This window comes from Microcaecilia unicolor, chromosome 3 (assembly GCF_901765095.1).
Source record: "Microcaecilia unicolor chromosome 3, aMicUni1.1, whole genome shotgun sequence".
Lineage (NCBI taxonomy): Eukaryota > Metazoa > Chordata > Amphibia > Gymnophiona > Siphonopidae > Microcaecilia > Microcaecilia unicolor.
In genome coordinates, this window is record NC_044033.1 from 509,072,950 (window position 1) to 509,099,200 (window position 26,251).

At 42.1% G+C, this 26,251-nt stretch overlaps 1 protein-coding gene across 2 annotated transcripts in view; it reads right to left on the reverse strand.

The window, feature by feature from the left end:
* Nucleotides 1-26,251, reverse strand: part of NT5E (5'-nucleotidase ecto) — a 502,044-nt gene that overhangs the window by 279,952 nt on the left and 195,841 nt on the right. The window contains exon 9 of one of the 2 annotated variants that reach the window (XM_030199136.1): nucleotides 15,018-15,142. The exons of the other annotated variant lie outside the window; for it this stretch is intronic. Within the exon in view, the coding sequence (XP_030054996.1) occupies nucleotides 15,018-15,142 (125 nt within the window). Of the gene's footprint in view, nucleotides 1-15,017; nucleotides 15,143-26,251 lie in introns of those variants that run through there. 2 annotated transcript variants of the gene reach the window in all.

The window sequence follows — 26,251 nt, forward strand, 5'->3', positions numbered from 1 at the left end:
CAGCTGCTCTGATATTGTTTTTCTCATACAGTGCCATTCCTCCACCTCTTTGGCTCTCCCTATCTTTCCTAAAAAAGATTATAGCCCAGTATGGTTGTATCCCATTCCTGAGAATTATTGAGCCATGTCTCTGTAATAGCAACAATATCCAAGTCTGCCTCAAACATCAGGGCTTGCAAATATTGAACCTTTTTTACTGAGACCACGAGCATTTGTGCTCATGGCTTTTCATAAGTTGTTTTTTCTATTTTAACACTTCCCTCCCCACTGCTGACATGTTTTTGCTGAGGGGGACTTTCTGAAATCCTTGGCTTCCTTTTGTCACTTTCAGCCCTAGTTTAATGTCTAGAAATTTTAAGGGGCATTTTCAATATGACATCCAAGTTCAATTGTAGATGTACTGCTGAAAATGGTCAAAATTCTAATCCTGAACATAACAATTTTTGAACCAGAAAAATGTCTATTTTTTGCTTTGAAGATCACTATTTTCCAGATGTGTTTGTGCTCAGTATGCATTTTAGGTACCATTAAAACAGAAATCCTAGAGAAAAAGACACAAAAACAAGCCATAGGGATAGCTGTGTGGTACCATTCCTAGTAAACAGGCCACACAGACATCCCAGCAGATCAGAGGGGCAGCCTTGTGGTCAGTGTAGTAGACTTCATATAAAGGGGGTCCCGGGTACAAATCTCACCTTAACACCCTTATTTTGTATTATGAGCCCTCCAGGAACAGCTAAAAACCTGCTGTATCTAACTCTACAAAAGCCCTCAAGTCTGCAGTGTCTCCTACCTATAGGTGCAGTTGGTATTTTATGGGTTTTGGAAGGCTCACAATTTCCATCACAAGTGTACTAATTAGAGTGAGATATGGACCTGAGTCCCTTTCTCTACAGTCCACTGCACTGACCACTAGCCTACTCCTGGGACCAGATTGCTGCTCAAATAGGAATGGCCATAATATCTGAAGATGTAAGAGCCTGGTATTTATTGTCACTGCCATATCTTTGGGTGGGGGTATCATACCTTAATCTCTCCATTGCTGGAATTAACCGTCACAATTCAAAGGGAAAAATATATTCGACAATTATGGGATAACGAAACTACTACTATACACTGATCCCATCTATTGTAGATAGTAACATCCACTACTGACTGTACTTAATGTTGTTGAAAACTAACAGTACAATTTTTTAGACACTTTTTTTATGTGGTCATAGCAATGGCATAGACAGCCAATTTGGGTGGATCTCAGCTCAAAATGGATGGACACATTTTTTCTGCTCCTGCCCCACTCTTCACCTCTCCCTCGGCACCTCACAGCTCATAATAAAAAATACTATAGCTAATGAGGATCCCTAAGCTCTGAAAGCTGAAGACTTCTTCTGAAGGTAGCCAAAGTGCCCTTTTACCAAGTTTGGCAGGCAGCAGCAATGTCCCTGAGCTACCTCTGTATCCCACGAATGTGTAGTTGTCGATGACTTAAGTATGGTGCTGCACACTGCAGAAATTGGCAGAAGGGAAGACTGACCGCCTTTGGAGGCGGTCCTCAGCTGGCAATGCTTGGAAATTCCCACTAGATACAGCAAGGGTCAGGGCGGGTGTTAAACATGCTGGGGCCTAGGTCAGAAAATAAAAGAGGGGGCCCTCCTGATCCTCTCTCTTCCCTGCCTCCCCTCCAATCTCCCAGCTGCCATTACTATAATACCGACAGACCCTCACCAAATACAGAAAAAGGGATCACAAAAATTGAATTGGGAATCCCAAGAAGTTAAACTTGGCATGTACAGAAATGCATTTCCTTTACTAGTGAACACAATACAAAGACATTTGCCATGCACATTTCCCAAAGCTAACATATTACATTTAATACATTCAAAATAAAAATGTTTTTTTTTCTACCTTTCTTGTCTGGACATTTTATTTTTCCATCATGTTGGTTCCAGTTTCTCCTTTGTCTTCTGCTAATTCTCCTTCAAGCAGATAATGTCCATATGTCTTTTCTCCTCTCCTGTCTTGTTCCGTTCCCTCACTACACCTATCTTTGACATAATGATCTTTTCTCTTTCCTGCCTCTGTTCCCTCAAATTTCACCCTCTCTCATCCCTCTCCTTTTTACTTTTCAGCTACCTATCAAATTCCATCTCCTTCTCTCACCCACTAGCTTTTCCATTACCCATGTCACTCCTTCCCCCAGTCTTCCATTCCCTTTCATCTTTAATCAACTCTGAATACCATACTTCTACCTCCTGTAATCACTATCCTCCTCTCATTCATTTCCTTGCCACCACACCCCCAGTTTGGCCTCTCCCACATAGTTTCACCATTTCCAGCATCTTACTTCCTCTACTCTTCTAGCCCAGCACACCTGCTTCCTTTCTCCCTTCTCCATCCTTTAGCCTGACATCTCCCCATCCCTTCCACGCCCCCTCAGCATCTTCCTGTGCCTTCTCTCTTCCTTCTTGCCCCCTCTCCCATGATCCAGCATTTCTCCCTCCCCCTTTTCTTTCCCTCACTCCTTTCTGTCCATAGATACATCTTCCTCTTTCTCCCTCCTGTGCATATCTCTCCCTTCCTCTCCAGGTGGGGGAAGATGGGTTGGTGGTTGGGAGGCGAGGATAGTGGAAGGCAGACTTATAGGGTCTGTGCCAGAGCCAGTGATGGGAGGCGGGACTGGTGGTTGGGAGGCGGGAAATACTGCTGGGCAGACTTGTACGGTCTGTGCCCTGAAAAAGGCAGGTACAAATCAAGGTAAGGTATACACATATGAGTTTATCTTGTTGGGCAGACTGGATGGACCATGCAGGTCTTTTTCTGCCGTCATCTACTATGTTACTATCAAGTATATTTTCAAAGCACTTAGCCTTCCAAAGTTCCATAGAAACCTATGGAACTTTGGAAGGCTAAGTGCTTTGAAAATATGCCTCTATGTTACCCCTTTATCCAACCTCTCTTCCCGCCTCCCTTTCTCCCACTGTCCACATCTCTCTCTCTCTCTCCTGTGCCCCAGGCCCAACATCTTTCTTCCTCCTCCTCCCCATGCAGCATCTCTCCCTTCTTCCCACCTCCATGTGCAACATTTCTCACTCTCTCTCTCCCTATGCATCTCCCCCTCCCCTCCACCCCCATCACCCCTAATGTCCAACGTCTCCCTCTCTCCCCATCCCATCTCCAATAAACCTCCCTCACCAAACCCATGCATCTCTCCCTCCCATCTGATCATAGAAATTCTCCCTCTCTAACCTTACACCCCATGCAGTATCTCTCCCTCTCTCCATATCCAACAATTAACCCCTCCCCCATGTGCAGCTCCTCATTCCTTCCCATCCCTCTCCTGTACCCCATGCATTTCTCTGTAGCACCTCCTTCATTTTCTTCCCTCCCCCTCCATGCATTTCTCTGCAGCACCTTTCCTTCCCTCCACTCTCCTGCATTTCTCTGCAGCGCTTCACTTTTCTTCCCTCCCCTCCACCCCATGCATTTCTCTGCCAGTGAAAATTGGTCCCCTGCCCCCATCTACCTTAACAAAGATTTCCGTCAAAGGGTTACTGCCAGCAAAAGCGATTCTCACACACAGACTACCTGTGACGAACCCAGAAGCCTCCCCTCCCTGAAGTGTTCTACACAGAAAAAAAAAAAATCAGGAAGTTGCATCGAGAGGGGGCAGTGGTATGCAGCAGCAGAGGTGAAGCTTCCAGGTTAGCCGCAGGCATGTCTGAATTGTTGCCGGCTGGTAACCCTTTGATAGAAATATTTTGGAGGGAGGGAGGGAGGTGCAGGACCGCAAAAGCCTCCAGAGCCCTGCTCTCCCTATGCCGGTGCTCGCAAGAGTACAAAACCGCTGGGTGGGCCCAGGCCCAGCAGGTCCTTAAGATTTTCTTAAGGACCAGCACAGACCCACTTGGTCTAATATAGTCCACTGGCTGCTAATTATCACACATTTTATCTTTTATAAGTGCCAAATTTTGCAATCTTAAACATAAAAGTGAACTTCAGAAAATGCCACTTAGTTTTCGAGGTCATGGGTCCCAATATGGACCATGTTTCGCTGACCTGCTGTTTCAAGGAATCCAACTTTAGTTTTATGTTGGCTATGAAAAGTCCTAATTGGCTCACTTAATAACTGACAAAAAAAACATTGTGACTATATTAGACCAAGTCAGTCTGTGCTGGTCCTTAAGAAAATCTATGAGCACATTAAAAATTTTTTCTAAAAAATTTACTGTTAAAGTTTTGAACAACAATAAGTATCATAGTCAATAGTGAATGCTACTATTTGCAACAAATGGGATCAGTGTCTAGTAGTTAATCTCTCCAGTGGTCATCTGGTCTGTTAGGCACCTTTATGTGACTTAGTCATGACTGATACAGGTCTAGATAAGAACATTTCAATTTTTGTCCTAGACATTTTTAGATTGTCTCATTATACCAGAAAAATGTCCAAACTTTGGGCCCACTCAAGTCCCTCCCAAAACACAACCCCTTGTGATTTAGATGAACTGCAGAGAAAAATGTCTACATTCTGAGTATCAAAAATTGCGATTTGGACAGTTTCCTATGAAAAACGCCCATGTGCCACAGTTGAGACATTTTTCTCTTTTAAAAATGAGCAATATATTGTCTGAATTTCTCCTCAAGAATCCTTTCTCCTGTCACAGAAAGATGCAGCCCATCATTATAGTACAGCTTTTTATTCTGCCGTATATTCCTCCTAGGCATATATAAGTACATAAGTACATAAGTAGTGCCATACTGGGAAAGACCAAAGGTCCATCTAGCCCAGCATCCTGTCACCGACAGTGGCCAATCCAGGTCAAGGGCACCTGGCACGCTCCCCAAACGTAAAAACATTCCAGACAAGTTATACCTAAAAATGCGGTTTTTTTCCAAGTCCATTTAATAGCGGTCTATGGACTTGTCCTTTAGGAATCTATCTAACCCCTTTTTAAACTCCGTCAAGCTAACCGCCCGTACCATGTTCTCCGGCAACGAATTCCAGAGTCTAATTACACGTTGGGTGAAGAAAAATTTTCTCCGATTCGTTTTAAATTTACCACACTGTAGCTTCAACTCATGCCCTCTAGTCCTAGTATTTTTGGATAGCGTGAACAGTCGCTTCACATCCACCCGATCCATTCCACTCATTATTTTATACACTTCTATCATATCTCCCCTCAGCCGTCTCTTCTCCAAGCTGAAAAGCCCTAGCCTTCTCAGCCTCTCTTCATAGGAAAGTCGTCCCATCCCCACTATCATTTTCGTCGCCCTTCGCTGTACCTTTTCCAATTCTACTATATCTTTTTTGAGATACGGAGACCAGTACTGAACACAATACTCCAGGTGCGGTCGCACCATGGAGCGATACAACGGCATTATAACATCCGCACACCTGGACGCCATACCCTTCCTAATAACACCCAACATTCTATTCGCTTTCCTAGCCGCAGCAGCACACTGAGCAGAAGGTTTCAGCGTATCATCGACGACGACACCCAGATCCCTTTCTTGATCCGTAACTCCTAACGCGGAACCTTGCAAGACGTAGCTATAATTCGGGTTCCTCTTACCCACATGCATCACTTTGCACTTGTCAACATTGAACTTCATCTGCCACTTGCACGCCCATTCTCCCAGTCTCGCAAGGTCCTCCTGTAATCGTTCACATTCCTCCTGCGACTTGACGACCCTGAATAATTTTGTGTCATCGGCGAATTTAATTACCTCACTAGTTATTCCCATCTCTAGGTCATTTATAAATACATTAAAAAGCAACGGACCCAGCACAGACCCCTGCGGGACCCCACTAACTACCCTCCTCCACTGAGAATACTGGCCACGCAATCCTACTCTCTGCTTCCTATCTTTCAACCAGTTCTTAATCCATAATAATACCCTACCTCCGATTCCATGACTCTGCAATTTCTTCAGGAGTCTTTCGTGCGGCACTTTGTCAAACGCCTTCTGAAAATCCAGATATACAATATCAACCGGCTCCCCATTGTCCACATGTTTGCTTACCCCCTCAAAAAAATGCATTAGATTGGTGAGGCAAGACTTCCCTTCACTAAATCCGTGCTGACTTTGTCTCATCAGTCCATGTTTTTGTATATGCTCTGCAATTTTATTCTTAATAATAGCCTCCACCATCTTGCCCGGCACCGACGTCAGACTCACCGGTCTATAATTTCCCGAATCTCCTCTGGAACCCTTCTTAAAAATCGGAGTAACATTGGCTACCCTCCAGTCTTCCGGTACTACACTCGATTTTAGGGACAGATTGCATATTTCTAACAGTAGCTCCGCAAGTTCATTTTTTAGTTCTATTAATACTCTGGGATGAATACCATCAGGTCCCGGTGATTTACTACTCTTCAGCTTGCTGAACTGACCCATTACATCCTCCAAGGTTACAGAGAATTTGTTTAGTTTCTCCGACTCCCCCGCTTCAAATATTCTTTCCGGCACCGGTGTCCCCCCCAAATCCTCCTCGGTGAAGACCGAAGCAAAGAATTCATTTAATTTCTCCGCTACGGCTTTGTCCTCCTTGATCGCCCCTTTAACACCATTTTCGTCCAGTGGCCCAACCGACTCTTTGGCCGGTTTCCTGCTTTTAATGTATCTAAAAAAATTTTTACTATGTATTTTTGCTTCCAACGCTAATTTCTTCTCAAAGTCCTTTTTTGCCCTCCTTATCTCCGCTTTGCATTTGGCTTGGCATTCCTTATGATCTATCCTGTTACTTTCAGTTGGTTCTCTTCTCCACTTTCTGAAGGATTGTTTTTTGGCTCTAATGATTTCCTTTATCTTACTGTTTAGCCACGCCGGCTGACGTTTAGTCTTTTTTCCCTTTTTTCTAATACGTGGAATATATTTGTCCTGAACCTCCAGGATGGTGTTTTTAAACAGCATCCACGCCTGATGCAAGTTTTTTACTCTGCGAGCTGCTCCTTTCAGTCTTTTTTTCACCATTTTTCTCATTTTGTCGTAATCACCTTTTCTATAGTTAAACGCTAGCGTACTTGATTTCCTAGTTTCACTTCCTTCAATGCCAATATCAAAACCGATCATATTAGAAAAGGCTTTGAGCCACTTATTGAACGCCTCTGCTTTATGTAGTCTTTCTTCTCCCTTTCCATATGTAGAAATAACTTCAGAAAATGCTACAGTGTGAACCAAAGACTTGAGTCCCTCTATGTGTGAAAAGTACCAAACAAATAAACTATTATTTATGAATCATTTGTGCACTTAACAAGGACAATGGTGCCTGCAATAACAATGCTGGAACTGCTGGTTCTCCATCTAATAATCCACTACACCATGTTTGCACTTAATGTCACATAGGAAATATCCAAACTTAAGCACACTCATCTTTAAGCATCATGAGTGTTCAAAAGGAGCATGCCAGTTCTACAAGGCCCTGTTTTGGAGAAGTATCTCCTTCCTCAGGAACCCGCTGACTTGTTGGCTTCCTCAATTTTACTCCTATGCGGATTGAAAAAAATAGCACTGCCGAAGGAACAGTGGAGAGGAACAAACTCCCAGCTGATATCCTTTCCTGAAATGACATCACGCACACTTTAATCATGGAGAATGGTGCTCCATTTGATGCTATCCATTCAACCCACCTGGTTTCACAGAGTCTAGTTTAAATATCCAAAATTGCTCACGTAATTTGTACGTTATTTCCAGTAAAATCCACCAGAATTTCCTCAAAAACCAAGCAGCTCACATCACTGAAGGTATGATCATTCTCCTCACAGTGAGGCACCATGGGAGATGTAGTTTTGTTGGTATTGAGACGTCTATGTTCCTGAAGTTGTACTCTGACAGATCTAATAGTACATCCAACATAAACCATTGAACAAGAACAAATAATAATACATACAACAAAAGTAGATTTGCAATTGGTCCTTGATCTAATTCTATATGTTTTCCCAGATTTAAGATTAATCTCACAGGTTCCACAGGACATATGTACACTATCCCCATCTGTAGTTCCTGCAATGGCTAAGTTCTTAGGATGTGTAAACGCTATGTAGGGTCCCTCTTTAAAGACATCATAAGTATATAAGTAATGCCATACTGGGAAAAGACCAAGGGTCCATCGAGCCCAGCATCCTGTCTACAACAGCGGCCAATCCAGGCCAAGGGCACCTGGCAAGCTTCCCAAACGTACAAACATTCTATACATGTTATTCCTGGAATTGTGGATTTTTCCCAAGTCCATTTAGTAGCGGTTTATGGACTTGTCCTTTAGGAAACCGCCCAACCCCTTTTTAAACTCTGCTAAGCTAACCGCCTTCACCACTTTTCCCAGCAACGAATTCCACAGTTTAATTATACGTTGGGTGAAGAAAAATGTTCTCCGATTTGTTTTAAATTTACTACACTGTAGTTTCATCATGCAGTGCCAATATGTGCCAGTGCTTGTGAATAATACGCGCTAACTGTGAAGCTCTCTAAGAGTAAGATAAGACAAAGACCTGCTTGTCCATTGGTTCAGAAGACTGAGGCTGTACCAGCAACTCAGGATTAGCATACCATGCTCTCAAAAAAGACTTATGTATTGTCCGATGTGGATAACCTCTCTACAAAAATCTTTGAAATAAAATTTGAGCTTGTATTTTAAACTGTTTGTCCACAGAACAAATCCTGCGGATACATAAAAACTGGCTCACAGGCAGGATGACAGCTATTATATCTCAAGTAGGTATTTCTTTCAACCGACATGCAGTATACAGAAGTTTGTAATCTATTGCCTTGTATAAGTATATAAGTACTGCCATACTGGGAAAGACCTAAGGTCCACCGAGCCCAGCATCCTGTTTCCAACAGTGGCCAAAGATCCCAAAAATGTACAAAACATTTTATACTGCTTATCCCAGAAATAGTGGATTTCCCCCAAGTCCATTTAATAACAGTCTATGGACTTTTCCTTTAGGAAGCCGTCCAAACCTTTTTTACACTCCGCTAAGCTACCCACCTTTACCACATTCTCTGGCAACGAATTCCAGAGTTTAATTACACGTTGAGTGAAGAAAAAGTTTCTCCGATTCGTTTTAAATTTACTACATTGTAGCTTCATCGCATGCCCCCTAGTCCTAGTATTTTTGGAAAGCGAGAACAGACGCTTCACATCTACCCGTTCAACTCCACTCATTATTTTATAGACCTTGCAATCAAGAAAAGAAACGGAACAAGTGACTTTAATCACAGTGAATTTAAGATGAGGATCTAAGGAATTCAGCTACGTCAAAAAGGACATTGACGTTTCTGTACAAGTCCATATCAGAAAATCATCTATGAACCTCACCCATAACCTGATGTTATGATACCAATGAGAATTATACGAATACTGTTTATCAAAGTGCACCATGTATAAGTTAGCCATGCTTCTGTAAGAAATTTTTTTAATCAAAGGCAAAATAGCTATGCTTTAACCCCAGTTCAGTGAGTGACATCAAAAATTCCAGCTGAACCCGCTATGTGTCATGATGATCCAATAAAGTATTCTGTACTATTTGAAAGGCCTCCTGCTGCAAAATGTCACTATAAAATAACTTCTAAATCCATGATAACTAAAAGAGTATTGGTAGACTGTGGGGCTCATTTTCAAAGCACTTAGACTTACAAAGTTCCATAGGTTACAATGGAGCTCATTTTCAAAAGAGAAAACCGCCCAAAAAGTGACATAAATCTGCATTTGGACGTTTTTCTCACAAAAACATCAAAATTGGTATTTCCAAAACCAATTTTAAAATGTTTTTCTATGCAGTCCATCAGAAGTGCATTCAAGTTATAAGGGGGTGTTGTCAGGGGTGCGTTAAGGGCAGGATCTGAGCGTTCCTAACACTTGGACGTTTTTCAGCCACAATGGAACAAAAAAACATCCAGGACTAAAACTAAGATGTTTTGAGCTCGACCTGTTTTTATAATGAATAAGGCACAAAAAGATGCCCTAAATGACATCTCCTTACTCCCCCAGTGGTCACTAACCCCCTCCAACCCCCCAAAAATGTGATTAAAAACATTACTTGCCAGCCTCAGATGTTATACTCAGGTCCATTAGAACAGCATGCAGGTCCCTGTAGTAGTCTAGGGGTGGGTGCAATGCACTGTAGACAGGTGAACAAAGGCACTCACCAGAAACCCAATATACCTACATTTAGGCACCCCCTTCACCCTTAAGGGCTATGGTAGTAGTGTACAGTTGGGGGTAGTGGGTTTTGTGGAGGCTCAGCAGACAAGGTAAGGGAGTAATGGTGAGATGTGCACCTGACAGCATTTTATGAAGTCCACTGCAGTGCCCCCTAGGGTGCCCTATTGCTTTCCTGGGATGTCAGGGGGACCAGACTACTAAAAATGCTGGCTCCTCCTATATTCCAATGGCTTGATTTTGAGCGTTTTGCACCTGGACGTGTTTTTTTTCTTTTCAAAAATGGACCAAAAAAACAAAACATCCAAATCACAAAACCTTGTTCAAAACAGTATTAAAAAAAAAAAAAAAAAAAAAGAGACATTTTTTTTTTTTTAAAATACCTTCTTTCCTATTCAGATTTTGGATGTTTTTTGCAAAACGTCCAAAGTCGAATTTAGATGCCATATCGAAAATGCTTCTCTATGTAACTGGTAAATCTAAGTGCTTTGAAAATATGCCTCCACGTCTTGTACATCTCACAGTATCCAAAGAAAGTGGGTAGTGTCTTTGATATAAGATCTAGCTTGGTTTAAAAAATGGTCCACTAATTTGGACAAAGGCTTAAGTACAGTGCCTGCAAGAGTATTTGGCCTCTGTTGTTGCTGATAAATTCACACTGAGGGCTTATTTCACATTTAAGGCTATTTTGGCATTGGTTAGTTGTTGTGAAAGTAATACTGGACACACAAGTCTGCAATACTTTTTGCTTTGACCCCATCTTGGAATTCTTTTGCATTATAGTGGGATTCCCCATGAATAGGTTTGGGGATTTTTTTTTTTTTAGCTTATTCTTTGTGGCAGTGCTGGTGGTAAACTGTTTGGGAATTGTATATTCCTGAAGGCTTCTTTTATTGCAGCCAATTCCTTTTGAGTTTGTTGATTTCTTCTTTCATAGCTGAGTGGTAGAAGCAGGCAAAGAGTTGGGAGACAGATAGGGTAAGCCCTAAGGTTCCAGTTTGCCTTAGGCTTAGAAAATATGGCATTGAATGAAAATCATGTTGATTTGATTAACTAGTGTGAAAAGGCTTACTATATTAATAGATATCAATGAACAGATTATCCAATAGAGGGTTTATTGAGCATTATTGTCTGTTTTTCTATTTAGGGAGAATGAGCATAGGGGTGGGTGGGAGAGGGAAGTGGAAGGGAGGGACTACAAATGTTGAAAAAAGGGCTCACAGACTATCTATTCTGATTTAGTCCTTAAATCCTGTATCACAGGTAAATATAGTTCCAAATAGAGAAAACCAACTCAGTCCCACAGAACCAGATATGTTTACATTTTATTTTCTCAAAAATCTAGGTATTCTTACCCTGACAATCAGCAGTATAAGTGCCCACACTTCTAACCAGGACAAATCAGAGTTATAAATGTCTTAAATGAAACTGCAGCTAGCTGAACCCTATAAACCAGCCAGTATAACTACCACCCCTTATAAATCAGGACAAAAGCCAAATTATAAATGCCTAGGGCCTGAGTACAGAGTTAGATCTGAAAACAAAAACACAGATGAGAGCAAGTCAAAATTATCTCAAAAATTGCAAGAAAGGGCAAAGCAACAAGACAGAAGAAGGTTTTTAAGGTGGGGTGTTTGTTTTTCCTTCCCTCTTTTGAGAAGTGAGCAGTAATATACAATATAGGTTAGCAGATTAATTGAACACAAAATCATCAACAACAATGATTTTCCTTCCCTCTTTTGAGAAGTGAGCAGTAAATATACAATATAGGTAACAGATTAATTGAACACAAAATCATCAATAACAATGAAAAATAAATGGATTATAACCTTTAATTTAAGAACCCCCCCACCACACACACACATTTTAATGCTACTTAGTGCACAGATGAGGAGACTCTTTAGGCTCAGCAGTTTCTGCTCTCCTTCCCCCCTCTTCTTTGGTATCATGATCATTCATTCACAACCATGTGGGGGATCCTCTCTCCCAATTTCTCTCTCTTTTTTGATATTCTATATCTCTATTCACCCCAAGCACGTGGCAACCCCTGATATCCAGCGTGTCAACAGAACAGAACATAAATTAACTAAAATAAAGATGATATTGTTTTTCTCTTCTAAGGAAGCTGGTCACCCCTCCCTTCTGCCCACAAGAGGAGAAGGATCCCTACAATAGATCCCCCTTCCTGAACACTCGTCACCTCCCTCCTTAAGATGCCTCCCTCCTGACTGTAGGCCCTTCTAGCCTACTTTAAGCTCCCTGGTGGTCTAGTGGGTAGGCAGGCAAGAACATACCCCACTCAACTCTTGCCCCTAGCACAGAGCTTCACAAACTGTGAGTCGGAACCCCAAATGGGGTCATGACTTAGGTAGGCTCTCCACAAGTGCATCATTATTCTGCAACTTCAGGGAGAGTCACAATTTATGTGGCCACTATTATGGGTCACAGCCACAAAAAGATTGACAATCAATGCCCTAGCAGCTTCTATTGTAAAAATGGCCACCATGAGCTCTAGCAGTTCTTGGGAGTAAGAGGGAGGGGATTGAGAAAATTGACTGACCCCCTTATACAGCTCCCCGTCAATACTCAGCTGGGACCCGCATAAACTCCAGCAACTAGCACATGGATATTCAATTCCAGTGTCTGGAAATGGCCTGGCATTGAATATCCAGGTCTAATTTAGCCAGTGATGGTAAGTGCATAAAAAATGCTGGCCACCACCAGATGAATATTCACTGGGTAGTTTTCAAATCACATCCTTGAAAACCTCCAACAGGTCCTGTGTTTCAGGGTAATCAATACAAGCGAACTAATCTTATTTTTCAGAATGCTCACCTGGACTATGAGGTTTGTTTAAGAAGAAAGCAGTAGACTTCATTGGGTTTAAAAGACTTTTGAGAAGAGCAGGGACTGTTGCTACCTTTCTGTACAGAGCTGCATACGTCTAGTAGTGCTACAGAAGTAAATAGGAGTAGTACTAGTGCTAAACCTTAGCAGAAGGGATCACACTGCACAGGGCTCATCTGTCTATGCCAATGAATCTCAACTGAAGGTGTTCAAGGACTCCAGAAGGGAGAGAAAGGACAGCAAGAATCAACACAGCAGGAGATGCAGCAGCACAAGCTTTAACAGTCTGCCTTAATTTATTGTGAATGCAGTAGTAAGTGGTGCTTAATTACTTCCATTTCCAGTGCACTCCACACACCAAAACTGAAATCAAATGAAGTGCCACACACTGCAGTAACCCGAGAAACAAATTAAGACAATACTGCTGGGGCTTAAAGAGGGGAGAGAAAGTACAGGAGGATATCAGGCATACAGTGGAGGCGGATAGAGAGAGGGAGGAGATGCTGGGCTACAAAGAGTGGGGTGAGGGAGATGGAGGGAAATGCTAGGAATGGTGGAACCATATGGAAGAGGCTGGGATGTGGGACTGGATGTTAAGGAGATGAGTGAGAGAAGGATCATGAATACAGGGATGTTAAGGAGATGAGTGAGAGAGGGATCATGAATACAGTGGGTAGAAATATGGTAATGGAGAATGGATAAAAGATGGAAGGGTACAGGAGGCTGGGGAAGAAGTGACAACAGAAATGCCAGAGTAAAGGGTGACAGGAGATGGAAAGTTGAAGTGGTGGAGAGTGAAAGAAGGTGACATTTGAAGGACAGAGGCAGAAAAGAAAGGGAGGAAACAAGTAAATATGAATAGGTCAGACAGATGGAAGGAGAAAATGGAACAACACAGGAGAGAGAAATGACAAATGGACAGCAGCCACTGGAAAAAGTTAGCAGAAGCAGGACAGCAGGAAAGAGAAACTGGACCAAAACAATTGAATAATAAATATACAAAGAAAATGTTTTATACTGAATTTAACTGGAATATATTAGCTCTGGAAAATGTGCAACATGTATGTCTTTGTTCTGCATTCAGTACAAAAGGAAATGTATTTCTGTTATTTCTCAGTGTTGTGGTACGTGCAGAGTTGACTTCCTGGGATATCTGGTTCAATTTTAATCTTCATATTTATAATTTGTGATCCCTTGTTCTGTATTTGGTAAGTACTTGTCTGTGATTTGCATGTGATCAAGGTGCAGTATTCTGTTTGCATGTTGTTTCTGTGTAGAAATCTGAAGCAGACTCACTTGTTATGTTTAACCTGTAGTAGGTGTATTGGTGTTTCTAGGGCCCACCCTAGGGTAGGGTTCTTGCTGCTGTTTGAACGATAGGAATTAGTGCTGCTGTTGTATGGCAGATTTGCTATATGTATGTTGAGTTAGAATTATTTTGAGGCTATGTATTATTTGCACAGTGTAGTGATCCCCTGACAAAAATTCTAAATTCTACAGACTCATATTTCATATGGTAAAGGAAGGAAAAAGCCTCAAAGAGCTCCACATCTGGAAGTTTATAGAGCTAAATGTGATCACAAGGATCTACTCCTCATCATCGGCTAAAAAATACCTTCCAATAGTGTTCAATTTATCAAATATATCATAAAATATTTATATCTACGGCTTATAAAAAACGCTAAACAGTAAATCTTTTCTTTGATGCTGTACTTATCTTGTCTAAAAATCAGCCTTGTACAGTGCTACTTGCAATCTTCTCCTTTCTCCCAGGACCAACGATGGCCAGTGTTTCACTTAGCTGCTTCAGGGTCCAAATGATAGGCAGAACAAAGCAGCATCCATCCTTCTACTGCCTGCTTGCTTTTTGTCAGTGGATCACTAGTTTTGTGATATTCTTTTTGTGTGAAGTTGTGTTTCTACACCCATTTTTATTTCAGTGTGCCTGGTAGTACAGATGACATGAAATCACAATATGTATTTCAAAAAGTGCGTAAGTAGCATTAGAACATTACTACATAAGGTAGTCTAATGCTTCCATAAAGATGTCCTGAGGAAAACTGTATTCGACTTCCACCGTAGGATAAACTCGTTCCATTGTACGAATAGAGCTGGAAATTACGGCAATGGTCAAGTCACCTGAAGGAAAAAGAAACAGAAAATATTTTATGATCCTCCTGATGAACACAAAGAAAGATAAAAATAGCTGCTAAGCTTTTTTTTTTTTTTATCCTCTACACTTTTCATTGAAAAGCTCAGGAAACTTACAGTCAGGTGTTATAGGTATTATTTCCTGTCTTCAAAGCAATGCAGGGTTTTAGCGGGTGCAACCAGGGCAATACCCTGGCCCCCACCTTGCCACAACGAGCCCCAGATCTCCCAAAGCTGCCGACTTCGGCCCTAGCATGTGTTAACAGCCGTGTCTCAGAGGGCTTACAATATAACCCTCTCATTTACTAAGCGCATATATATTAAGATCAGAGTAAAATAGTCCAACTGAGAACAGGGCTTCTTTTAACATGTATTAATGCAGTTTTAATAAATGAGGCAATAGAGGATGATGTGACTTCACAAGGTGCAGCATAGAAATTGAGCCCTGACTTCCCTCGTTCTGAGCTTACTACTACTATTTATCTATCTATACTTATTTTGTTAACACTCCACAGTGTTGATAAGTAATCAGGTACATGTCCCTGCCAGAAAGAGTTCACAATCTCAGTGGTTATCTGAGGCAATGGGAAATAAAGAGGTTGCCCAAGGTTACAAGGAGCATCAGAAGTAGAAATATGAATCCTGGTTCTCAGGCTATTGCTTTAACCATTAAGCCACGTCCTTCACTTGTAGAGAAAGCATGTAGCATTTACCATCATCATCATTATTTTCTATTGTATATGCTGCACAGTAAAGTATCCAATTCAAATCTGGATAATGTGAATAGTTACTGAACAACATGCATATTATTCAGTACTTTAATTTATTAGGATTTATTTACCGCCTTTTTGAAGGAATTCACTCAAGGCGGTTTATAGTAAGAATGGATCAAACATGAGCAATAGGCAATTACAGCAGTAAAAATATTCACATAACATACAAGTATGGCATAGTATACTACATAACATGTAGATGACGGCAGAAAAGACCTGCATGGTCCATCCAGTCTGCCCAACAAGATAAATCATATGTGCTACTTTTTATTTGTACCTGTCCTCTTCAGGGCACAGACCGTATAAGTCTGGCCAGCACTATCCCCGCCTCCCACCACCAGCTCTGGCACAGACCGTATAAGTCTGCCCAGCACTATACCCACCTCCCAACTACCAGTCCCACCTTCAGCTCTGGCACAGACCGTATAAGTCTGCCCAGCACTATCCCCGCCTCCCAACTACCAGTCCCACCTCCAGCTCTGGCACAGACCGTATAAGTCTGCCCAGCACTATCCCCGCCTCCCAACCAGCCCCACCTCCCACCACCGGCTCTGGCACAGACTGTATAAGTCTGCCCAGCACTATCCCCCTCCCAGCCACTATCCCCCGCCTCCCACCACCGGCTCTGCCACCTAAACTTGGCTAAGCTCCCAAGGATACATTCCTTCTGAACAGGATTCCTTTACGTTTATCCCATGCATGTTTGAATTCTGTTACCGTTTTCCTCTCCACCACCTCCCGCGGGAGGGCATTCCAAGCATCCACCACTCTCTCCATGAAAAAGTACTTCCTGACATTTTTCCTGAGTCTGCCCCCTTCATTCTCATTTCATGTCCTCTGTTCTACCACCTTCGCATCTCCGGAAAAGATTCGTTTGCGGATTAATACCTTTCAAATATTTGAACGTCTGTATCATATCACCCCTGTTTCTCCTTTCCTCCAGAGTATACATGTTCAGGTCTGCAAGTCTCCCCTCATACGTCTTGTAACGCAAATCCCATACCATTCTTGTAGCTTTCCTTTGCACCGCTTCAATTCTTTCTACATCCTTCGCAAGATACGGCTTCCAAAACTGAACACAGTACTCCAGGTGGGGCCTCACCAATGACTTGTACAGGGGCATCAACACCTCCTTTCTTCTGCTGGTCACACCTCTCTCTATACAGCCTAGCAACCTTCTCGCTACGGCCACCGCCTTGTCACACTGTTTCGTCGCCTTCACATCCTCAGATACCATCACCCCAAGATCCCTCTCCCCTTCCGTACCTATCAGACTCTCACCGCTTAACACATACTTACAATGTCAACACAATAATAGAACATTTTAATTGACAGTGAAGGGTATCAGCAAAGATGGAACAAATAGATAGGCAAGAGAGCAAGAGTCGTCAAAAAGTAAGGCAACTAATTAAAAGAAAGTTGCATATCAGGTTAGAGAGATGGTTAACATATAGATAGGTAAGAGAGTAAGAGGACTTAGAAAATGATGTGACTAAATACAAATGCACATGAGGTCAGAAAGATGGTTAAATATTATATCAGCTATTTATCAGATACTTATTTTTAAAATGTATTTATTTGAATTTAGCTCACACCTTTTCAGAAGTTCAAGGTTCATTGCATTCAGTACACTATTTATGGGATAAGCAGTATAAAATGTTTTGTACTTTTTTGGGATCTTGCCAGGTATATTGTGACCTGGATTGGCCACTGATGGAAACATGATGCTGGGCTTGATGGACCTTTAGTCTTTCCGAGTATGGCAATACTTATGTACTAAGTATTCCTTGTCCCTGGAGGGCCCACAATAATTTGTACCTGAGGTAATGGAGGGTTAAGTGACTTGCCCAATATCACAAGGAGCAGCAGTAAGATTTTTAAAAAGTCAGATAGCTGGTGTGGCAGATTCACTGAACTTCATGCAAATCTGTTTCTTGTTTTAATGGAGGCATTACTTCTTCTAGTATGAATGTAAAATTATATTTAACACGCTATTCAATAAGAATACTTAAAGTATGCGATTAATACATTTGCCTCCTTTTTCATTATACATATGAATACCAGCAATGTGTCATGCTGTTTATTGTCTATGTTTATTCTGTTCATGAACAAGCTAATTTTCTGCAAACTCTTTCTCATCTCTCACACAATAAGCCAAAGAGAGGACATCATGTACTCTCATTTCAGGGAGCAGCTAGATCTGGGTAGGATGGAAAAGAACAGAGTGACAGAGGAGAAAATCTGGAAAGAGTGCTCTGTACAGTATCTATCTGATAAAAATGATCATTTACCTTTCCATTTTTGTTTGGTCTTTGAAATAGAGCCAGCACAAAGCTCCTGCTCCTAAAGCCTCCAACATTAGGCACAATGCTAACTCCATTAACATTTTGGTGGAACTGAGCAGCACGAGGCACCAAGGGTTAGACTAGCACACTGACCTTTCTTATAGACCACACAGTCATGTTGGGATAACAGCAAAATACACAACAGCCTCATCTTTGTGCTAATTTAGCTGCATTTACAGATCCCTGGGTAGATGTGTGTAGAACTTTGTGGGCAATGTAAAATGCACTACATGATCAGTATGACTTGCAACTAGTGGCGTAGCCAGAAGGCAATTTTTGGGTAGGCCAACAGGTTGGATGGTGGGCACTAGGGGTTGCCAACTTTCTGAAAGAGGAAAACCCACCACCTGATGCACCCGTGCCCTGCCTCACCCCTTGCTCCACCCCTACTTCCGCTCCCAATAACTTCAATGAGGGTAGCAGTGCAGGCCACACTGAAGCTAGAGGGAAGTCCAAAAGACTGCACTCTTCAGTCCTCGTTGAGCCATGGTCCCCCAACACATATATGCTTCTCCTGTACAGGGTTTGTCAATTCTTTTGTCGCTACAACCCCCATAATAGGGGCCAAATAAAATTATGTGAACCCCCCTGGAGGTGCAGAACAATTATGTACCTATAGAGAGCCCACTCAAGTTGTGACCCCAAATGTGGGTCACAAATACCATTTGGTATCTCACAGTTTGGGAAGCTCTGTCTTATATGGTATTGAAGCCAAATACATTCTGCATCCACAGAACCCCCTGGCCCTTCCCCAACAAGTGGATGCACAGCAGGGCTAGGACACTTCCCCATAAAACTCACCAAATACATATTTGTCTTTTGTGTACTCTCAAAGAGTTTGCAGAAAATTAGCTTGTTCATGAACAGAACTAAACATAGACAAACAGCATAACACGTTGCTGGTATTCATATGCATAATGAAAAAGGAAGCAATATATTAATCGCATCTCTCACACAATAAGCCAAAGAGAGGACATCATGTACTCTCATTTAAAGGAGCGTCCCAGGGTCTCCATTCATGCCTGCACGTTCCAGGTACTGTTTCTAATTGGTTTAATGGGTTCTTAAGAAATAGTTGATGATATGTTCTCAAAGATGGGTTTTCCTCTTCTTTTTGGAAAACCTCCCATGTAGTGTCACAAGTGTTGTCATACTGGGACAGATCGAAGGTCCATTAAGCCAGTATCCTGCTTCCAACAGTGGCCAATCCAGGTCACAAGTACCTGGCAAGATCCCACAACAGTAAAACAGATTTTATGCTGCTTAACATAACAAAAAACAGTGGCTTTTCCCAACTCCATCTAATAATGACTTAAGAACGTTTCTTTTAGGAAGGTATCCAACATTTTTTAAACCCCGCTAAGCTAACTGCTTCTACTATATTCTCTGGCAACAAATTCCAGAGTTTAATTACATACTGAGCGAAGAATATTTTCTCCAAATTTGTTTTAAATTTACTATTTTGTAGCTTCATTGTGTGCCCCCTCGTTTTTTTGGAAAGAGTAATAAGCAATTCACATCTACCTGTTCCACTCCACTCAATATTTTATAGACCTCTCTCATATCTCCCCCTCAGCCGTCTTTTCTCCAAGCTGAAGAGCCTTAGCCGCTTCAGCCTTTCCTCATAGGGAAGTAGTCCCATCTCACTTTATCATTTTCGTCGCCCTTCTCTGTACCTTTCTACAATATCTTTTTTTGAGATGCGGGTGAACAGAACTGCACGCAGTATTCGAGGTGCAGGTGCACCATAGAGCGATACAAAGGCATTATAATGTCCTCATTCTTGTTTTCATTCCTTTCCTAATAATACCTAACATTCTATTTGATTTCTTAGCCACCGCTGAACACTGAGCAGACAGTTTCAACGTATCATCAGCAATGACACCTAGATCCCTTTCCTGGTCAGTGACTCCTAATGTAGACCTTGCATTACATAGCTATAATTCGGGTTCCTCTTTCCCACATGCATCACTTTGCATTTGCTCACATTAAACGTCATCTGCTACTTGGATGCCCAGTCTCCCAGTCTCGTAAGGTCCTCTTGTATTTTTTCACAATCCTCTTGTGATTTAACAACTTTGAATAACTTTGTGTTGTCAGCAAATTTAATTACCTCACTAGTTACTCCCATCTCTAGATCATTTATAAATATGTCAAAAAGCAGTGGTCCCAGCACAGAGCCCTGCGGAACCCCACTATTTACCTTTCTCCACTGAGAATACTGACCATTTAAATCTACTCTATCTATTACCAGTTTTTAATCTGCAACAGAACACGACCTCCTATCCTATGACTCTCCAGTTTCCTCTGGAGGTCTTTCATGAGGTACTTTGGGGCTCCATTTTCGAAGCACTTAGGCTTCCAAAGTTCCATAGAAACCTATGGAACTTTGGAAGGCTAAGTGCTTTGAAAATATGCCCCTTTGTCAAATGCCTTTTCAAATCCAGATACACAATATCAACCGGCTCACCTTATCCATGTTTGCTCATGCCTTCAAAGAAATGTAGTAGATTGGTAAAGCAAGATGAATCCATGTCAGCTCTGTCTCATTAATCCATGCTATCGAATATGCTCTGTAATTTTGTTCTTTATTAAATCTCTACATTTTGCCTGGCACCGACGTTAGGCTCACTAATCTATAATTTCTCGGATCACCTCTGGAATCCTTAAAAAAATATTGCCAATACACTGGCCACCCTCCAATCTTTTGGTACCCATATTGATAATTTCATATTACTAACAATAGCTCTGCAAGTTCATTTTTCAATTCTATCAGTACTCTGGGATGAGTACCATTCGGTCCAGGCATTTGCTACTCTTTAATTTGTCAAATTGTGCCATTACATCTTCCAGGTTTACAGAGATTTCATTCAGTTTCTCTGACTCATCAGCTTTGAATACGATTTCTAGCACCAGTATCTCTCCCAAATCTTCCTCTGTGAAGATCAAAGCAAAGAATTCATAAATAAGAACATAAGAGTAGCCAAACTAGGTCAGACCAATGGTCCATCTAGCCCAGCATCCTGTTTTCCAAACAGTGGACAAGCCAGGTCATAAGTACCTGGCAGAAACCCAAATCATGGCAACACTCCATACTACCAATCCCAGGGCAAGCAATTACTTCCATGTATGTCTCAGTAGTAGATTATGGACTTTTCCTCCAGAAATTTGTCCAAACCTTTTAAAACCCAGATACACTAACCGCTGTTACCACATCCTCCATCAAGGGTTCCAGAGCTTAACTATTCATTGAATGAAAAAATATTTCCTCCTATTTGTTTTAAAAGTATTTCCATGAAACTTCCTTGGTGTCCCTAGTCTTTGTACTTTTGGAACGAGTAAAAAAATCGATTTACTTCTACTCGTTCTACACCACTCAGGATTTTGTAGACCTCAATCATATCTCCCCTCATGCTTCTCTTTCCAAGCTGAAGAGCCCTAACCTTTTTAGCCTTTCCTCATATGAGAGGAGTTCCATCCCCTTTATCATTTTGGTTGCTCTTCTTTGATTCTTTTCTAATTCCACTATTTCTTTTTGAGATACGGCGACCAGAACTGAACACAATACTCGAGGTGTGATACAAAGGCATTAAACTATTTTCGGTCTATTCACTATCCCTTTCCTAATAATTCCTAGCATCCTGTTGATTTTTTGGCTGCCACTGCACACTGAGAAGATTTCAGCGTATTATCAACAACGACCCCAGATCCTTTTTCTTGACTGCTGACCCTCAAAGGTGGACCCTAGCATCAGGTAACTATGATTCAGATTTTTTTCCCAATGTGCATCACCTTGCATTTGTCCACATTAAATTTCATCTGCCATTTGGATGCCCAGTTTTCCAATTTCCTAATTCTTCCTGCAATATTTCACAGTCCTGCAAGTGTTTTAACACCTTGACTAGTTTTGCGTCATCTGCAAATCTGATCACCTCACTAGTCGTTCCAATTTCCGTATCATTTATAAATATGTAAATAGCACCATTCCCGGTACTGATCTCTGTAGCACTCCATTGTTCATCCTTCTCCACTGAAATGACCATTTAACCCTACTCTCCGTTTTCTGTCCAATAACCAATTCCTAATCCACACCAGACCTTGCCTCCTATCCCATGACTCTTTAATTTTCTCAGGAGTCTCTCATGAGGAATTTATCAAAAGTTTCTGAAAATCTAGATACACTACCATCTTCTCTGCTATGGTTTTGTCTTCTATGAGTTCCCCTTTTTATCCCTCTGTCATCTAATGGTCCAACTGATTCTTTTGCCAGCTTCTTGCTTCTAATACACCTAAAAAGGTTTTACTATGTGTTTTTGCCTCCAGCACAATTTTTTTTCACAGTCTCTTTTTGCCTTCCTTATCAGCATTTTGCATTTGACTTGCCATTCCTTATGCTGTTTCTTAATATTTTCTGTCAGATCCTTCTTCCATTTTCTGAAGTATTTTCTTTTAGCTCTACAGCTTCCTTCACCTCACTTTTTAACCATGCTGGCTGTCGTTTCGCCTTCCTTCTTTTTTAATACTTGGAATATAGCTGGTCTGTGCTTCCAGGATGGTATTTTTGAACAGCATCCACACCTGATGTAAATTTTTTACCATTTGCAGCTGCTGCCCTTTTTTTTTTTCACCGTTATCATTTTATCATAGTCTCCTTTTTGAAAGTTAAATGCAATACCACTGGAAAAAGGGGACCAATATAGTTCAATTTTAGAAAAAAGGAACATTACTTACCTGTAGCAGGTGTTCTCCAAGGCCACCAGGCATATATTCTCACATGTAGGTATAATATAACACGTTGCTTCCGTGGTCTATCTCTGTTTCATTGCTGTCTCCAGCAGAGTTGCTTGAGGCACATCATATCTGATCATTATACACTACAGCTGGCAACACTGTGACCCCTGAGGCAGGCACATTGTCCGAAACACGGATCTGTGTCAGGTCCTGGAAGTTGTGCTACATCACTCTCTGGTGGACTCTGTACAGCAATTGGAGAATTACTGTTTTGATCGTGATTAAAGAGTATTGTGATTGACGTTTGACCTCTAGTCACCTTTTCTCTCATCTGCTGGAAAACCATGGTCCATCCCTACTCTGTTTGCCTGTCTGTTTAATTAGGTCAGCACTTCTTCAACTTCGTCACCAAACAAGTTATCTCACAACAGGGACTTCTGCTAGATGCTCTTGGACAGCAGAATCTAGGTCAGAAACCCTGAGCCAGCAAAGGCCTCCTTGCCAGATATTTACAACACTCTAGAAGCTTCCTGTGAAGTTTGAGGAAACCCATCAGCCTTTTCACAAGAAGGAATACTGCAAAGGAGAGAATACTCTGTATTAGAGGCTACGTAAACTGTGGAATAAAGTTGATAATCTGATATGAGATTGGTTAGCATTAAGACCTGAAATGTTTTTTTCTGCCAAAGTCTAATATTCTAGCTTTTCTGCCCAGAGGAGCAGAAGCGTGAGTACATTTTAAAGCAGATTTCACAACTGGGTAACTGCGTATTTTTTTTTTTTTTCCAACCCAGTGGATTTCTGTATCCTATACACTGTATCAATTTTCTTTGGAGCAACTTGAACTGTCAGTGGAGTCTCCCAGTTTTTGATCAGAGTACTCTTCATAATTGTATGAAGTGGAACAGTGATTCCTTCTCTAGGAGGAGAGTCATAATCTGGAACGTCAAAGTGTCTGAACGAGGTTCTTCCTCAGTCTTCAATTTAAAAGGTATGGTTTGAGTCATCTCATGGACAAAGCCAGGAATGGATATATTTTCTGGAGGAGCACTTACATCTCTCAGGTGGCAGAAGGCTCATATGGAATGCCATAGGACTCCTCAGTCAAGAGGTCCTGCAGGTCCTGTTCTCTCTCCCAGGAGAGGTCCAAGTATGACTCTTCAAGTACTGTTCTTGGGAATTACATGGAAGACCCTGTCCTCCAATGTCTCAAATCTCTTCTCTAACCGCTATGGAATCCAAGTCCGTCAATGAGGCTGTCTCTGCCTGTAACACTATTCTCTCCTCTGCGTTGGACACTCTTGCTCCTCCCATGCCCCGTCCTATAAATGTACCAAACCCAGCCTTGGCTGACCTCTACAATCCGCTACTTACTTCCTGTGCCCGCTCTGCCGAAAGCCTTTGGCTAAAATCTCGTGCCTATGCCGACTTCATACATTTCAAATTCTTACTGACCTTTTCCAGTCTGCTCTTTCCTCGCCAAACAGGACTATTACATACAGGTTGACAAATTCTCTTGGCTCAAACCCTCGACACCTCTTTGCCACTCTCAACTCTACTACTACTACTACTACTATTTAGCATTTCTATAGCGCTACAAGGCATACGCAGCGCTGCACAAACATAGAAGAAAGACAGTCCCTGCTCAAAAAGCTTACAATCTAATAGACAAAAAATAAATAAAGTAAGCAAATCAAATCAATTAATGTGAACGGGAAGGAAGAGAGGAGGGTAGGTGGAGGCGAGTGGTTACAAGTGGTTACGAGTCAAAGCAATGTTAAAGAGGTGGGCTTTCAGTCTAGATTTAAAGGTGGCCAAGGATGGGGCAAGACGTAGGGGCTCAGGAAGTTTATTCCAGGCGTAGGGTGCAGCGAGACAGAAGGCGCGAAGTCTGGAGTTGGCAGTAGTGGAGAAGGGAACAGATAAGAAGGATTTATCCATGGAGCGGAGTGCACGGGTAGGAGTGTAGGGAAGGCGAGTGTGGAGAGATACTGGGGAGCAGCAGAGTGAATACATTTATAGGTTAGTAGAAGAAGTTTGAACAGGATGCGAAAACGGATAGGGAGCCAGTGAAGGGTCCTTCTCCTCCAACACCCCCTCACTTTCTCCCAAGACCCTAGCTGAGTACTTCCACGATAAGGTCCACAAGATTAACCTTGGAATTCTCAACCAGTTCACCCCCTACCTCCTCCCTCCCTAAGTCCATTCTCTCAATTCCCCAACCCCCACTTCCTTTTCTTCCTTTCCTGAAACACTGAAGACGAAACTACACTCCTCTCCCTCCTCAAAACTAACCACCTGCTCCTCTGACCCTATTCCCACTCATCTACTCAACACTATCTCACCCACTGTCATCCCTTTCATCTGTCATATCCTCAATCTTCACTTTCCACTGCGATTGTTCGCGATGCCTTCAAACATGCCGTAGTAACACCACTCCTAAAGAAACCCTCATTGGACCCTACCTGTCCCTCCAACTATCGCCCCATCTCCCTCCTCCCTTTCCTATCCAAGATGCTTGAACGTGCTGTTCAACCACCGTTGCCTCGACTTCCTATCATCTAAAGCAATTCTTGATCCACTCAATCTGGCTTTCGCCCCCTTCATTCAACAGAAACAGCACTTACTAAAGTCTCCAACGACCTGCTCCAGGCCAGATCCAAAGGGCTCTATTCCATCCTCATCCTTCTTGATCTATCTGTTGCATTTGACACAGTCGATCACAGCTTACTCCTCGATACGCTATCCTCGCTAGATTTCAAGGCTCTGTTCTTTCCTGGTTTTCTTCTTATCTCTCCCAACGTACTTTTAGCGTATACTCTGTTGGATCCTCTTCCTCTTCTATCCCGCTGTCAGTTGGTGTACCTCAGGGATCTGACCTGGGACCTCTACTCTTCTCCATCTATACTTCTTTGCTTGGTACTCTGATCTCATCCCGTGGTTATTCAGTATCATCTTTAACGCCGATGACTCCCAGATCTACCTCTCCACACCAGAAATCTCAGCAGGCATCCAGGCCAAAGTTTCAGCCTGCCTGTCCAACATTGCTGCCTGGATGTTTCACCACCATTTGAAGCTAAACATGACCAAGACTGAGCTTCTTATCTTTCCACCTAAACCGACCTCTCCTCTCCCCCCATTCTCTATTTCTGTGGATAATACGCTCATCCTTCCTGTCTCATCAGCACGTAACCTTGGGGTCATCTTCGACTCCTCCCTCTTCTTCTCTTCACATATTCAACAGACTG